The sequence below is a fragment of the Accipiter gentilis genome, chromosome 7 (genome assembly GCF_929443795.1).
Source record: "Accipiter gentilis chromosome 7, bAccGen1.1, whole genome shotgun sequence".
NCBI lineage: Eukaryota > Metazoa > Chordata > Aves > Accipitriformes > Accipitridae > Astur > Astur gentilis.
In genome coordinates this window covers 1,419,248-1,431,902 of record NC_064886.1, presented here as the reverse complement: position 1 = coordinate 1,431,902, position 12,655 = coordinate 1,419,248, and the positions used below count along the sequence as shown (strand labels likewise).

At 44.9% G+C, this 12,655-nt stretch overlaps 1 protein-coding gene across 8 annotated transcripts in view; it reads left to right on the top strand.

Moving 5' to 3' along the window:
• Window positions 1-12,655, top strand: part of OSBP2 (oxysterol binding protein 2) — a 122,453-nt gene that overhangs the window by 54,239 nt on the left and 55,559 nt on the right. Inside the window, exon 1 of one of the 8 annotated variants that reach the window (XM_049804107.1) lies at window positions 4,419-4,551. The exons of 6 other annotated variants lie outside the window; for them this stretch is intronic. In XM_049804107.1, the coding sequence (XP_049660064.1) occupies window positions 4,524-4,551 (28 nt within the window). In that variant the 5' untranslated portion in view covers window positions 4,419-4,523. Of the gene's footprint in view, window positions 1-4,418; window positions 4,552-7,966; window positions 8,061-12,655 lie in introns of those variants that run through there. One more of the 8 variants, XM_049804108.1, reaches the window with a different exon arrangement.

Below are 12,655 nucleotides of genomic sequence, written 5' to 3'. Positions count from 1 at the left end.
CACCAAGACACGTTGGCTCCTGAGGGATTCCCACAGGAATCTGATGTCTGCTCCAGCTGGCGAAACCCGCTGGAGGCGGCAGCGGTGTGGCAGGTGGGCTCAGGCAGCTGTAACTTGCTTTTTGGGTTGTTTTTGGCTGTGTGGCCGCTCTAGCTTCGAAGAGCCAGTTGGAACAACAGGGGAGGTGCCGACTGCAGAAATCCCCCCTGCTCAGCCTTGTCCCTTAGTATTGATTTTTTCCAAGCATTGTTTGATATTCTAGTATTCCTGAGGCTTGACGATGCACTGCTTTGGTAAAAAATTGCAAATGAGGTAAAAAGAGACATTGCATTGTGATGTCATTAAAAAACCTACAGGACGTGTAGGTCTGTATTGATGAGGGGCCAGATTTCTGAAAAGAAAGGGGGGAAAAAAAGTTGATTACTAATCTTTTATTCTGTGTTTATCTAGCTAATAGCAAGGTGTGTTTTCATGATACTGCAATTTAAGAGCAAAGAACAGTAAATGTTTGATCAAACATTCACAGTTATAATAAACCTGGATTTTCTTGATTGCAGTTTCATGTGTGGGACAGGTTGTTTAAAAGCAAAACTATGGTTTGAATGGAAACTGTAATTTTTGTTTGTTCGTTTCTCGGTGAGTGGGTGGTAGTTTGATGCTGAAGTGAAAGGTGGGGGTGATTGCTGCGTTCCCAGAGTGTCTTGGTTTTTGATGTCAAATTTAAAGTTACCGTGGAAAAAAAAATGTTCTGACATGTTTCTAGAAGCTAGTAAATAAGCTTGTGTGCTGTTGATGGGTACTGATGTACGTGGGGCAGTGTAGCTGCACGGGATGCAGAATCCTGTAGATTTTGGAACATGTATCAAGCCAAAATACTTGAACAAGACAAATTTTGGTTAGGTTTTCACATTGTGAAGGACAAATGGCAATGTAATAGCTCAAACTTAGTGTCCTTTCTGTATCATTTCTGTGGATTTTTTGGTAGCTGTTCTTTGCACATTGGAATTCCATCTGTGGAGCTCTCTTTCTTTGCAAGTTGTTCCTGTGTCCCTTGATGGGAGCAATGCAAAAAGCGGAATCCAGCTAAACAAACAGAAATACAGACAAGTTATGTATAAAATGCGTGTGGTGGTTTTTTGTTGTTTTTTTTTTAACAACAGTCTGTGATGCCTCTCGAGGGATGCTGTGACCTACAGTGCCAAAGAGCAGCCTCAGTTGAGCTGTCGGTGAGCAGACCCGCCAGTGTGTTAATGAAAGATCCACGTGTTAGCTGTTTCAACTGTCTGTTTACACTAGAAGAAGGTTATTTTGATTATTCCATTTATTTCCATCTCGAGGGTGAATTGCATATTCTTCATTAAAGATTTTTGTAGCATGCAAACCCACCGTGGGATTCAGTGTAAACAAGTGGAGCCTGTGGGTGTTTTCTCTTACTCCAGTAGCACTTTTTGAGTGGGATAAAATAAATGAAGGCAAGAGCAAAATGTAAAGAAAAAGCCAATTGTTGGGCAAAGCTAATGAAAAGCCTTCAGGGATTTGTTTCTCTGGAGACAACCTTTCTGTGCGACCTTAGACAAGTTACGTGGTTTTGCTTCTGGGCATCCCTGGTTTGAGATTTGCAGCCTGGGGGTGGCGGGATGGGTCTTAAACTGCTCTGGCCCTGCACATGTTGTTATCCTGGTGATACCCAGAGGTTGAAATTCTTCTCTATTAGGGAAGAAAATACCTCCAGTAATAATCAGCTGTAATTCTGCCATCTTCTGCTGCACAGTATGCACACACGGCGGGGCTGGGAGGTCAGATGGAGCGGTGAGTGTGTCTTTCCCTAAATGGCATTTTGTCTGCAGGGGAGAGGTTCAGCTTTGGATTCTCTGACTCTGCTCACAAACCGATTGACCATTTTAAAAAAAAAAGAAAAAGGTACATGGGGACGAGGTGGGGCTGAGGGGATTCGCTCCACAGAGATGTCTGCTGAGCTGTGTGCTGCCAGGCTGGTGCTGACTTACTGCCAGCGAGTGAATGCAATGATGGAAAACTAAATACAGCAGAAGGGAATGCGAAGAGAGGATTTGAGATGTCAGTTATTGGTGTGCAAAGGTGCAGTCCTCCCTGTGCTCGTCACCAGTGAAGAAGGTACCTGTGTGCCTGTTCGTTCCAGCTGATGGCATCGGAGCCAGCGTGGTGTGGGTAGAAATGGCTTAACCAAGGGACCATGTGGTTTGACCCTGCTACTTAGATGCTGTTTTGCTTTTCTAGAACCAAATTATTAGCAAAAATGACCTTTCCTGGAATGGTTGGATGCTGAGTGTGAGCTGCATCAGTGGTGCCCTCATTTGTGGGGTTCGGGTGTGTAGGGCACCCTGGCCCGTTCAACCCAGAGGGAACAACAGCCGCGGAAGAACCGGAGGGGATGGGAACAGAAGCAGAAAGTCGCAGGATGCGGAGACATTGCAGCTGTATCCCGTTGCGCCCTGCTCCTGGGATTTCAAGGCTGGAGGTTCAGGCTCCGGCAGATGGAACCGGGTCCTCTGCGGATGAGCCGTAGGAAAGGGAGCAGGCAGCGGGAAGGCTCTCCGTGGCTATCTGGGATGGATGATACATCCCTGTGGCAGGGAGAGGGGAGCGAGGGGCATCCCCCGGCCGGGTGGGCTGCGGCAGGAGCCGGGCACTGCTGCAATATTCCCTGTGTTGGTCCGGTTGGTGCGGGGCTGATAGAAACTGCTGTGAGCGTGTCCTGTGTTGTTCTGTGTCGGTGCAGAGATGCAAAAACAGGTCGCAGGGGTGAGGAACTGGTTGTGTGTAAGTGTTTTTATGAAAAAGCTTATAGCAACATTAATTCCTTGCAGAGGGAAGAGGAATGAGGAAGTCTAAAATCCAGAGAAGCGAAGATGCCATTATGTTTTACAGGCTTTTTTCCTTTCCTTTTTACCCCTTAAATAAATCTTCCATTGATGCGCAGAACAAGAGAGAAGGTATAGTGTTACCTAGTTGGCAGGATAAGGTTTAAAATGCTTAAGTGTGTTTTCCTTTTGAAAGTCTTGAGAGTTTTCTTGCCGTGTAGGCATGGTGTGAATGGCTTTTCCTGGAAGGGAGGAGAGGAACAGAAGAGGTTTGGAAATTGGTGAGTGGTCTGATATCAATAAGATGAAATGTAGTAAAGCTGGGTGTGAAGTACTGCAGACAAAAAGTATTAGTATTGGCTTTGGCTGTTTTAAGGTAGGTATTATATTCAAGACACATTTGACTTCACACTTGTGTAGGGGAATATGTGTGGGTTTTTTGGGCATCGTAGTTTAAAAAGAGAGAAGGCATCTGGAGAGATGTGAGGAACACCCAGCAATCTAGGAAGCATGAAAGAATCACATTTTATTAAAGAAAAAAAAAAAGAAGCAGATTATGATGATGTGACAGGTGCTTTCCAATACACTGTTTTTTGCATAGGAGGAAGGTGGCTGTTCCTTCCTTGTGTCTGCAGGGGGCAGAGGCAATCCCTTCAGTTTGGAGCAAGAAAATGGGTGTTGAGAATATCTCTCTGCTTACAAAATATGAGAGTCCTAGAACACGAACATCTGGAAGCAGCATTTTAAAGAAAGGGTTTTTGACAAGTCGGTGTCAGAGCTGGTATGGGTACTCTGGATGTCACCTTGGTGTTTCTCAATATCCCTTCCAGTCCTATGTCACTGCTGTAAATATTATGGACACCTCTTGCTGTTACCTGTGCAAAATGCTTTTCTTTATAGGATTCTCCATTTCCTTGTAGTTGTATTAAACTTTACCTATTTGTACTGTTTCTTTAGGTCCTGCCTGTATTCATGTGGCTGGGTTTTGGTTGTGGTGGTTTGTTTTGTTGTTTTTTTGTTTTGTTTTGTTTTTCTCCTTTGTTTTAGAATATTTGGGCATTTCTGGAAAGGGTATTTCAATGCAGTATTATATTATATACTATATTATTATAGTTATTGTAATTAGTATATTATACATAGTATATTATATGGCATTTCAGTGCAGGCAGAAGTCCCCAGAATTATTTTAAGGCAGTTTTGTCATGCTGCCTCCCATATGGTTTGAAGCAAGGACTTGAAATTTGGCGAGGCTCCTGTCTTTGTGTAGCATTTGTTGCTCTCAACATGCAGCTCTGCCCTGCCGTGCCCAAGAAGAGGCCTCCGACGAGGGGCTGGTTTTCTGCTTTTATATTTATTAGAAACTTCTAAAACCCAAACAGCTGACACTTCCAAGGTTTTGTTTTTCTCTGAGCCCGTTTCGTGCCTCCTGTGTGCTGGGGCAGGGCAGGTAGTGCAGGCAGCTGCCTGCGCATGGTGGATGCGGGGAGAGGAGGAGGAGGAGGAGGCATCTCTTGGCCCCGATGAGAGCTGCGGAGAGGAGAGGGAAAGGGAAGGAAAGAGATGAGGATATGGAGCCTGCAGAGAGCATCCCGGGGAAAAGATCGCCTTCGGTCGGAGCCTTACGGCTGTGATCTCCCACCACACATCCCCACTTCACGGAGCGGAGCCCCTCCGGAGCGCTGGATGAGGAAGAGGTGCTGTGGAAAACGCAGTATGTAACTTTATAAATACAGACTATAACAAAGCAGGAGGTGGTCTGAGTTTGGCACGTGTGAACCACTGAAATTTTTGTGCTTTCTGAGTGCTGGGTTTTGCAGCTTGTAGGGTTGTGCTCCTTTTGGGACATGTAATGGCTATGAAAGTGTTTGAGAGAGACCTTGAAGTTGGTTAGACGCTTAAACTAATGTGTAAGTTCTTAAAGTAATGCATCTCCCCATATGTGGGTGGTCTTCAGAGCTTGTGGAGATGCAGCGGGTCCTTGCATGAGGCAGCCCTTCCTCCCGACTGTATACAGGGCTGCTTTCTGCAGCTAAACCAGGGAGAAGTTGTTTCAACTGCTACCAATAAAGTGGTTTTGATCGGTTTTTTAATGGATGAGCTGGAGTTTGAGTTGTTTTAGTACCACTAATCCTATTACAGCTCTGGATTTTTAGAATTCATCTGATGTTTTTATCGGTTGGTTTTGGAGATGGATGTGGCACAGCTATAAAGATGCTAGAAAATTAAGGACAATGGATGCTTTCAAGATTAGTTGAATAATAATGATGACAAAAGGAAATGTCATGCTAAAGTGTATAGCCCTTATAGGAACAGGAAAACAGAAAATACTTGAAGTGTCTCCACTTTGTTTTAGAATTTCATCAAACTTGGACAAAAAAGTCAGACTAAACACAAACTACAATCATCCTCCTAACCTTCTTGCCTAGTTTTCTTCCACACAAAGTATTTGGAAGGTAGAAGTTGCAAGGGAGGGTGTATTTTTAAAATCTGATATAGTTTTCTGGAAACAGATTGGTTTGATATTGCCTGAAGGTAGAGCTGGTGATCTGGGAGGTGGTGCATGTCCGTGGGGATGCTGGGTGTGCCACAGGGAGATAATTTTTTTCTTTCTGGCTCCCCTCATTCATCATTTTTATCCTCATCTTTTCCTGGCCCCTCTTGGCCAGGTCTGGGTGACCCATACTCCCCCGCTCCCAGCCAAAATTTCCCACCTCTGACTCGCCTCCTGATTTTCTGTTGCTCAGCAAGAAGTAACGTCACAATTTGAGTATTTCTCATAGAAAGCAAGCAAGAAAGAAGAAATTTCATTTTGATGTAGAGCAACACAGCAGGTAGCATTTCCCAGGTACCTTTTACTGATCCTGGGACCGAGGTAACTCTTGTTTTTGAGCGGAGCGAGTTAAAGCAGGATAAATCTGCAGTCTGTTTTTAAACGGGGAGCTTTAGGACTAAGTCTCCAAGCATTTAGATGAGTAACTGCGGGTGTGACTTAAATATTGGCAGGAGGAGGTTCACGGCAGCTGGCAGAAGAGATGCAGAGCTAGTTACAATGGTTTGTGAATGTTAGGCTGATCAAGAGGGTCTTAGCTTTGCTTTCTATGATCCTTCCTTGCAGTTACTGCAACAGGAATATAGCTAAATTGTGTTCAAGCCACCACTAGAATAAGGAAGTTGCTTAGAAGAGCAAAGCAAGGAGTATCTTGGTGGAAAAAGCTTCTCCCTAGTGATTTAGGCAGTCATCCAATGCATTTTCCTATAGCAAACTGGGGGAGATCACTGAGTTACGTGCCATGGGTTTGGCGAGTGGGGACACCTCGCTGGGAGTGATGCAGGGAGTTGAACCTCGTGATCCTTATGGGTCCCTTCCAACTTGAGATATTCTTTGATTCTGTATTTGACCAGGACCTTGTATCAACATGTTCATACACAGCAGATCATTAGCTTAGCCCTGCTTGTCCTGCATAGCTGAGCTTCACGACCTTCGCTCCCTGCCAGAGCAAACTTCTGCGAGGCTCAGGTGGTTGTCTCCATGCCCCGCTCCTCTTGCTCTTCCTACCTTCCAAACCCAAGTGGAAGGTTCTTGTACCATTAAACCCCCTCTTGCTGTCTGGTTTTAGCGGGCTGTGGGCCATGCTTGAAGCCTGGGAGGCAAAACTGACCTTAAGGAGAAAAAGGCGTTGGTTGTGTTGGGTCTGGTGTCATCTACAGGGGTCTGGCGTGGAAGCTGCTCCTGAACCGATCATAAATGGTCTGATTTTCAGGGAAAGGGAGCGACTGTAGGAAATCACAGCTCTGCTCATCATAGGCATACACACGAGGTTTGGGTATTTGTACGTGAAAGATGAGTATATGAGAGAGATATATGTGTGTGTGTGTATGTATGTCTATCTCTCTTGGTATGTATATATACATATATTGATATATAGACGTATGTGCATATTGGCTCTGATCTTAGTGTCTAAACACAGATCCTGGCTCCATCTGGTTCTTGGATCTGCTGACAAATGGAAGTGCTCATTTTGAGCTAAATCCTATCAAGGCCTTCCCCTCCAATTAAAAATTGCTGTTCTTGTGCTCTTTGTATTTTTTTTTTTATCCCCTTGAAAAACTGCTGGTTCTTACCTAAAGTATGAGTATATAAGCAAACAGGTTAATAAAATTTTTCCATGCATGTGTACATTGCCAGCATTAGTTTTTTCTGCCTCAGATGTGTAGTGTGGTGCTAGCTTGATTTTCCAGCATTTGTCCTTTTTCTACCCAGAATGCTTGAATGTAAATACTTGACAGTGGTTTCATCTCCAATTCCCCGAGCCGTGATTGTGTATTTAGCTGCACGACATGCAGTAGCACCTTGGCTGCAGCTGCTTGTCTTATATTGAATTGTGATTTATGCTGCATTTTTCCTCCAGACTTGCTCATTCCCCTGAGACCGGTAAAATATTAAAGGCTGGGAAAATCCAATTGTCCCACAGCGAAGGGGTGAGAAAATAGACATCAGGAGGGCATGCGGTCGTGAAACCTCAGAGGTTTTGTTATTGAGCTGTCAGGGGCATGTGAAACATAGCTGCGTGAGTAAAATGTATAATGAAGATTCTGATAAAAATAAAGAAATTCCGATATGTATTTTAAGCAAGTGTCCTAAAAATAACCTCCAGCAGCATTTAAAGGGACAAGCTTCCAAATACCATCCTCCGCCCCTCCCAAAACAGCATCTCTTTGGTTTTTGGGCTGAATATCCGACAGCCTCTTCAGCATTGCTCCCGAGACAGCCCCAGCAAAACCTCTTCTTGGTAGGACCCGCTGTTGTCTTTTTTTTTGACTTTTTTTTTTTTCTCCCCCTTTTTGGCAAGATGATGCCTGTTTCTGGCAGAGATGGAGTTAAGGGTTGCTCCGTGGTGCATGCTGGTAAGAGGGTGGTTTGATGGTTGCTGCGAGCTGGGTGCCGTAGTGCTCTGCTAACAGCATGTGGCGAGAATTTATTATGCAAAATGTGGAACTGTAAGTGCAGCGATGCAGCCGTCTGGCTGACTGCTGAATAAGGACATTTTCTTTTTTCTTTCTTTCTTTTTTTTTTTTTTTTCCATCCTAAAGCTAACAGCCATGTAGCGCGTAGCCTCTGCGAGAGCGATCCCGCTGTGGGGATGAAGGGTAGGGGCTGCTGGGAGACAGGATCCATCCGTTCCTTCTGCAACGCCGGCTGTCTGAATAAATTTCACAAGGGTTAGTGGCCTTCCCGGCGTCCTCCTGCCATCGCTGCCGGACGGATCCAGCCCAGCGTGCGCTCCCTCGGCATCCAGCGTGGTGCCTTCCCTTGCTGTGCAGATGCACTGGGGAGTGATGGAGGGGCCGCTCTAGTTAGTGAGGTGCCTTCCCGGGATGGGGAGGGTGTTTAACGCCACGCAGGAGCCCTGGAAGACAGAAAAATACGGAAAATATTCTGTGCGGGTCTGTCGGTGGCGTTTGCGTGGCGACACGGCATCTTGCCTACAGACGGGGCTCTTGGGCATCACGTGCTGCCTCCTTTCTCGGTTTGGTTTGAGATTTATAAAGCATGTGGCTCTTGCTCTTTCTGCTTTACCAGGTGTTTAAAAAAAATACAGTAAATCACCCACGGTTCAGATTTACTAAGTTCAACTGCTAAGAAGGTTAAATTTTATGATAGTTTGTTCTTTTTGTGTGCTTCTAATATAAAAAAGAATTGGTTTGCTTGTAATCAGTTCCTGCTTCAGTCTGTTTGGACCTGTTACTTGGTTTCAGTAAATTAGATATAATTTTTTTAGTTATAAGCCAAATTACTTTGCTGTTGAGACAAAATGAGAGTGCTTCTGCATTTGTACTGTAATGCACCCTGCCCATGCTTTAGTCTGACATATCGTGAGAGGCGGAGATGTTCTCCAGGAACACCTGAGTGGCGGTGAGCTATAGTTTAAGGCTGTGCACTCTTAATTTCCAATCTGTTACTGCTCCCTGGGTTATTCCAGGTGTTTCCCGTTGCCAGTCCCAGGAGAGCTCAGTGCTGGGCGTGTAGGAGCGCTGTCCTTTATGGGGTAATTGATGCTCTGCCCAAATCCCTGCTGGTTTGGGGCAGAAACCCCTGGATTTTGAGCACTACCGAACAATTTTGGTGTGTTTTTTTTTTCTGGCTCGGATCCTGTGACGAAGCAGAACAGGTCTGCAGGGGGTGTGGGAGTGTCCTGTGTCTCAATTTGGACAACTTTTGTGTTGCTTCATCGGTGGATGGACTAAGTGAAACCATGCTTCTCACAGCAAAGGAAAAGGGGTGATGGTGAGAAATGAGGATTTCTAGGATGCTCATAACCTTCCTTCCAGACCACCAAGGGCTCTTCTGATCCCAGGCACTAACAACTCATTGCTTACTGTGCTTTATTTATATCGCTGTGGTGCCCAGAGTGTCTGCGCCAGCTGTGAACTGGTGGCACTGGGTGATGCACACCTGGACTTCCTTGGTGGTCAAATCCAATTGTTGCTCCTTTGTTGTAGTTTGGGATATTTAATAGTTTTAAGGAAGGAAAAGGCACAAATCCTACAGAAATTCATAGGAATCAAGTCACTATCTCCTGCATGGGATTCATCTCGCCTCACTCTAGGTGAGATCGTGTTGTATCCAATTTAAAAGCTGAAGCCTGATCTCTTGACCCACAGTTGTCTTTGTCATCAGTAGGGAACCAGGCACCTCCGAGAGCTGTTTGCTTCTTCCCAAAATAGGTCATCTCCAACCTTGAGGGAAGCCTGAGGGCGGATCTGCTCAGATTTGGACTTTCCATTTCTGGCTGTCAAAGGTAGGTGAGATGAGTTATCCCATCTTCTTTAGATACAAGCGTTTAAAGTCGCCACTTCCAAACTCTGGTCCCGTTTTATTTTTGTTAATATGTGGTATGAAGCTGCCTCTGCAGAGCAGCGCGTGAACATCAGCCTCCGCTTGATCTGGTCCCTGCACAGTCCACGTGGACGTGCGTCTCTGTCCTGCTCTCAAGCATCACTTCACAATAAGTTATTTCATCTAAATGTAACTTCCTTCCCCCAGAAAAAGGCATAGAAAGGAGAAATGCAAATAGGTCAAATCAAAATTCAAACAATCGGGGATTTACAGCAGACTTCAGATGACCAAAAAAAAAAAAGCTTTTTTTATCAAATCCAGATTGTCCGCTTTCCTTTGGTTTTCTTTTTGAGCTGTTTTTCTAGCTAGGTGATGTAAGGACATGCATGTAACGGGAGTTCTGCACATGCATGCACAGTGGTTTATGTAACTAGGCTTCAGTGGAGAATAAAATGCCCCAAACCAGAATTATTCTCATAAAAAGCTGAAACCAGCTTGATTCCTTTCGTGTGAAAATTGAGGGGAAGGTGGTGAGTAGTGAGCATGGGAGAAACGGTGATGGGGATTTCAGGGAGACCTTGGAAACCACAAGGAGCAAACCTAGGGAAATGTCTTCCGAGGGTGGCTGAGGTCAGATTATTTCTGGTTTGGGACTGGGAAGGAGTTGGGTGGCCTTGGCATCTTTGCAACAGGGAGTGATAGAGAGCACGAAGCCCTGGGGTTTTTTGGGTGGTTTGTTTTTGGGTTTTTTTTGTTTGTTTGTTTGTTTTTCAATTTAGCAGCTTTCAAATTCAAATACCCTCAGGGTTTTCTGTAGTTCTGCCTGTGCCAGTCACCCAACTGTTGAAGCGTCCACCTCTCGTTCTGCCTGGTGCCGGCAAAATGATTGCGGCTGCTTGCAGCCATCACGGACACGTGCACTTCTTTTTCCTGGGCATGTCGAACATATTCATCATGGGACTGCACGTGTAAAATGTAAACCGTATTGTAATCTATGTGCAAAATAGATGAAGTGATTTTAATAGTTTCAGATGTCCTTCATTAGCCTTTCCTATGAACAAAGATGCCCCACCTGATCTCCATAGCAAAGGGAGAGACTCACGGCAGGCGCTGAAGGCAACTCGCAGCCCTCTTGGAGTGGACACCCCAAATCACAGCCTGATTATTTTTTTTCCTCTATTTTAGTGAATATTGGGTTTATCGGGCTCCTTTTAACACATTTCTAGCAAGTCCTGATGTAGGAGCTTCCAGCGGCTCTGTGGTGGTTCTTTGTGCCAACAGGATGAGGTGGGGGTTGTTTTTTGACTGGGCTGGTCTTTTTCTGGCCCAAAAGCATCTTTTCCCCATTTTCTGGTGGGAAAACAATGCTTTGGGGGAAACTTTGCATTGACATGTGATAAGCTTTCCCTGTATGGCAGGGGGGATCTCTGTATGGCATGTGTGGAGCACATTTAGCAAACCCAGAGGGGTCTTGGCCCTGGGACATGACAAGCAAATATTTTTCACATTTTAGCAACAAACTGAACCCCAAAGCTGGGAAAATGCTGGCCTTTAAAATTAATTTACTGTAAAAAATGTGATGTGCAAACGGTGCGGTAAAAGTGTCTCTGGTAAGCATATTGAAAATGCAATACTTTTCTCTGGAACCAAAAATATTTCCCAAGGATGCTTTGCTTTTCATCTAGAAATCCTCATGCTGTAGTAGTTGTTTTCTACAAAAATTTTGGCCTTAAATCCACTTACATCACCAAAAAGGAGCTGTTGGAGGTATGTTTAAAATGTTGATGACTTTTAATGAGTAGCCCAGGGAAAAGCTGGCCCCGGCTTTTTGCTTGGCAGGAGATTCCTTGCAAACAAAAGCGCTCAGCCTGGAGGCTTTGGGTTGCTTTTAATAGTTTCTTTTGTGCTTGTAAGATGAAACCAATGCAGACCTTGTGATTAGACAGTGACAAAGAAAGGTGAAAGTGGAATTACCTGTGTGGGGTGGGTTTGGTTTTGGTTGTTTTTTTTTTTTACTCTTCTGTGTTAAAGGCCTGATCTGGTTTGGTTAGAGCTGATGGTATCTTGTCTCTTGGATTCATTGACATTGGCCAAATGAAGGAAGGACAGAGGTGTTGAAATCTTTCTGTAAAGAGTGAAGTGTTTTTTTCTGTTGTTACAGTAATGGGTTTTATTCTGCATTACGATAACAGGTTACAGCCACCTTCCTTATGCCATGGGAGTACAGGCTAGCAGGAATACAAAGACCACACTAGGAACAAAAAGGTCAGTAAGTAGCTGGCCGATAAAGATAATTAGCTTATCTATAGTTAATTTTGAGGATCTCAAAGTTCTTTACAGCAGAAGTGACTAAATACCATGCTCCTTCTTGCAGAGTAAAATACACAGAAACACCCCTGCCAGGTCTACTTGGTGCATTCGGTGCCAGGGCCTGGGTTACTTGCCACGTCCCCTGCTCAGCAAATGTAATCTGTTATTAATATTTGATGGTAACATGGATGATAATCATCTAATGAAAGTCAAATCCCGGGCTGCCACCTGGCAGGGACCAGGGCTCCCTGGGTTGGGTTGTCAGCACGCTGGGCTCGCGGGTGATGAGCGCTTACAGCAAGGTGCATGCGTGTGGGAATAGTTTCTACCCAGGCCATGAAATAAATAGACGAAGAAATAACATTTCTATAGCTACATACACAGTGGCGTGTATTTATGTCATGGCCCAGCTAGAAACCATTTAAGTGAATGTTTCAAGTTGATGTGTGGATCAAGGCTGCGATATAATGAAGGTTGGATTAAATTTCGAGGAGGGACCAGGCACGTGTGGCTGCTGTACCATTGATGATGGACAACGCTGCAGCCTGCTTCCAGAAGCAGAAGTGTTGATTCAGCCTTTTCCCAGATTTATTTAGAAATCTCACAGGGGGGGTCTTGCCTGAGAGTTTTGACACCTCGTTCCTTGGCATGGCCATCCACGAGCAGA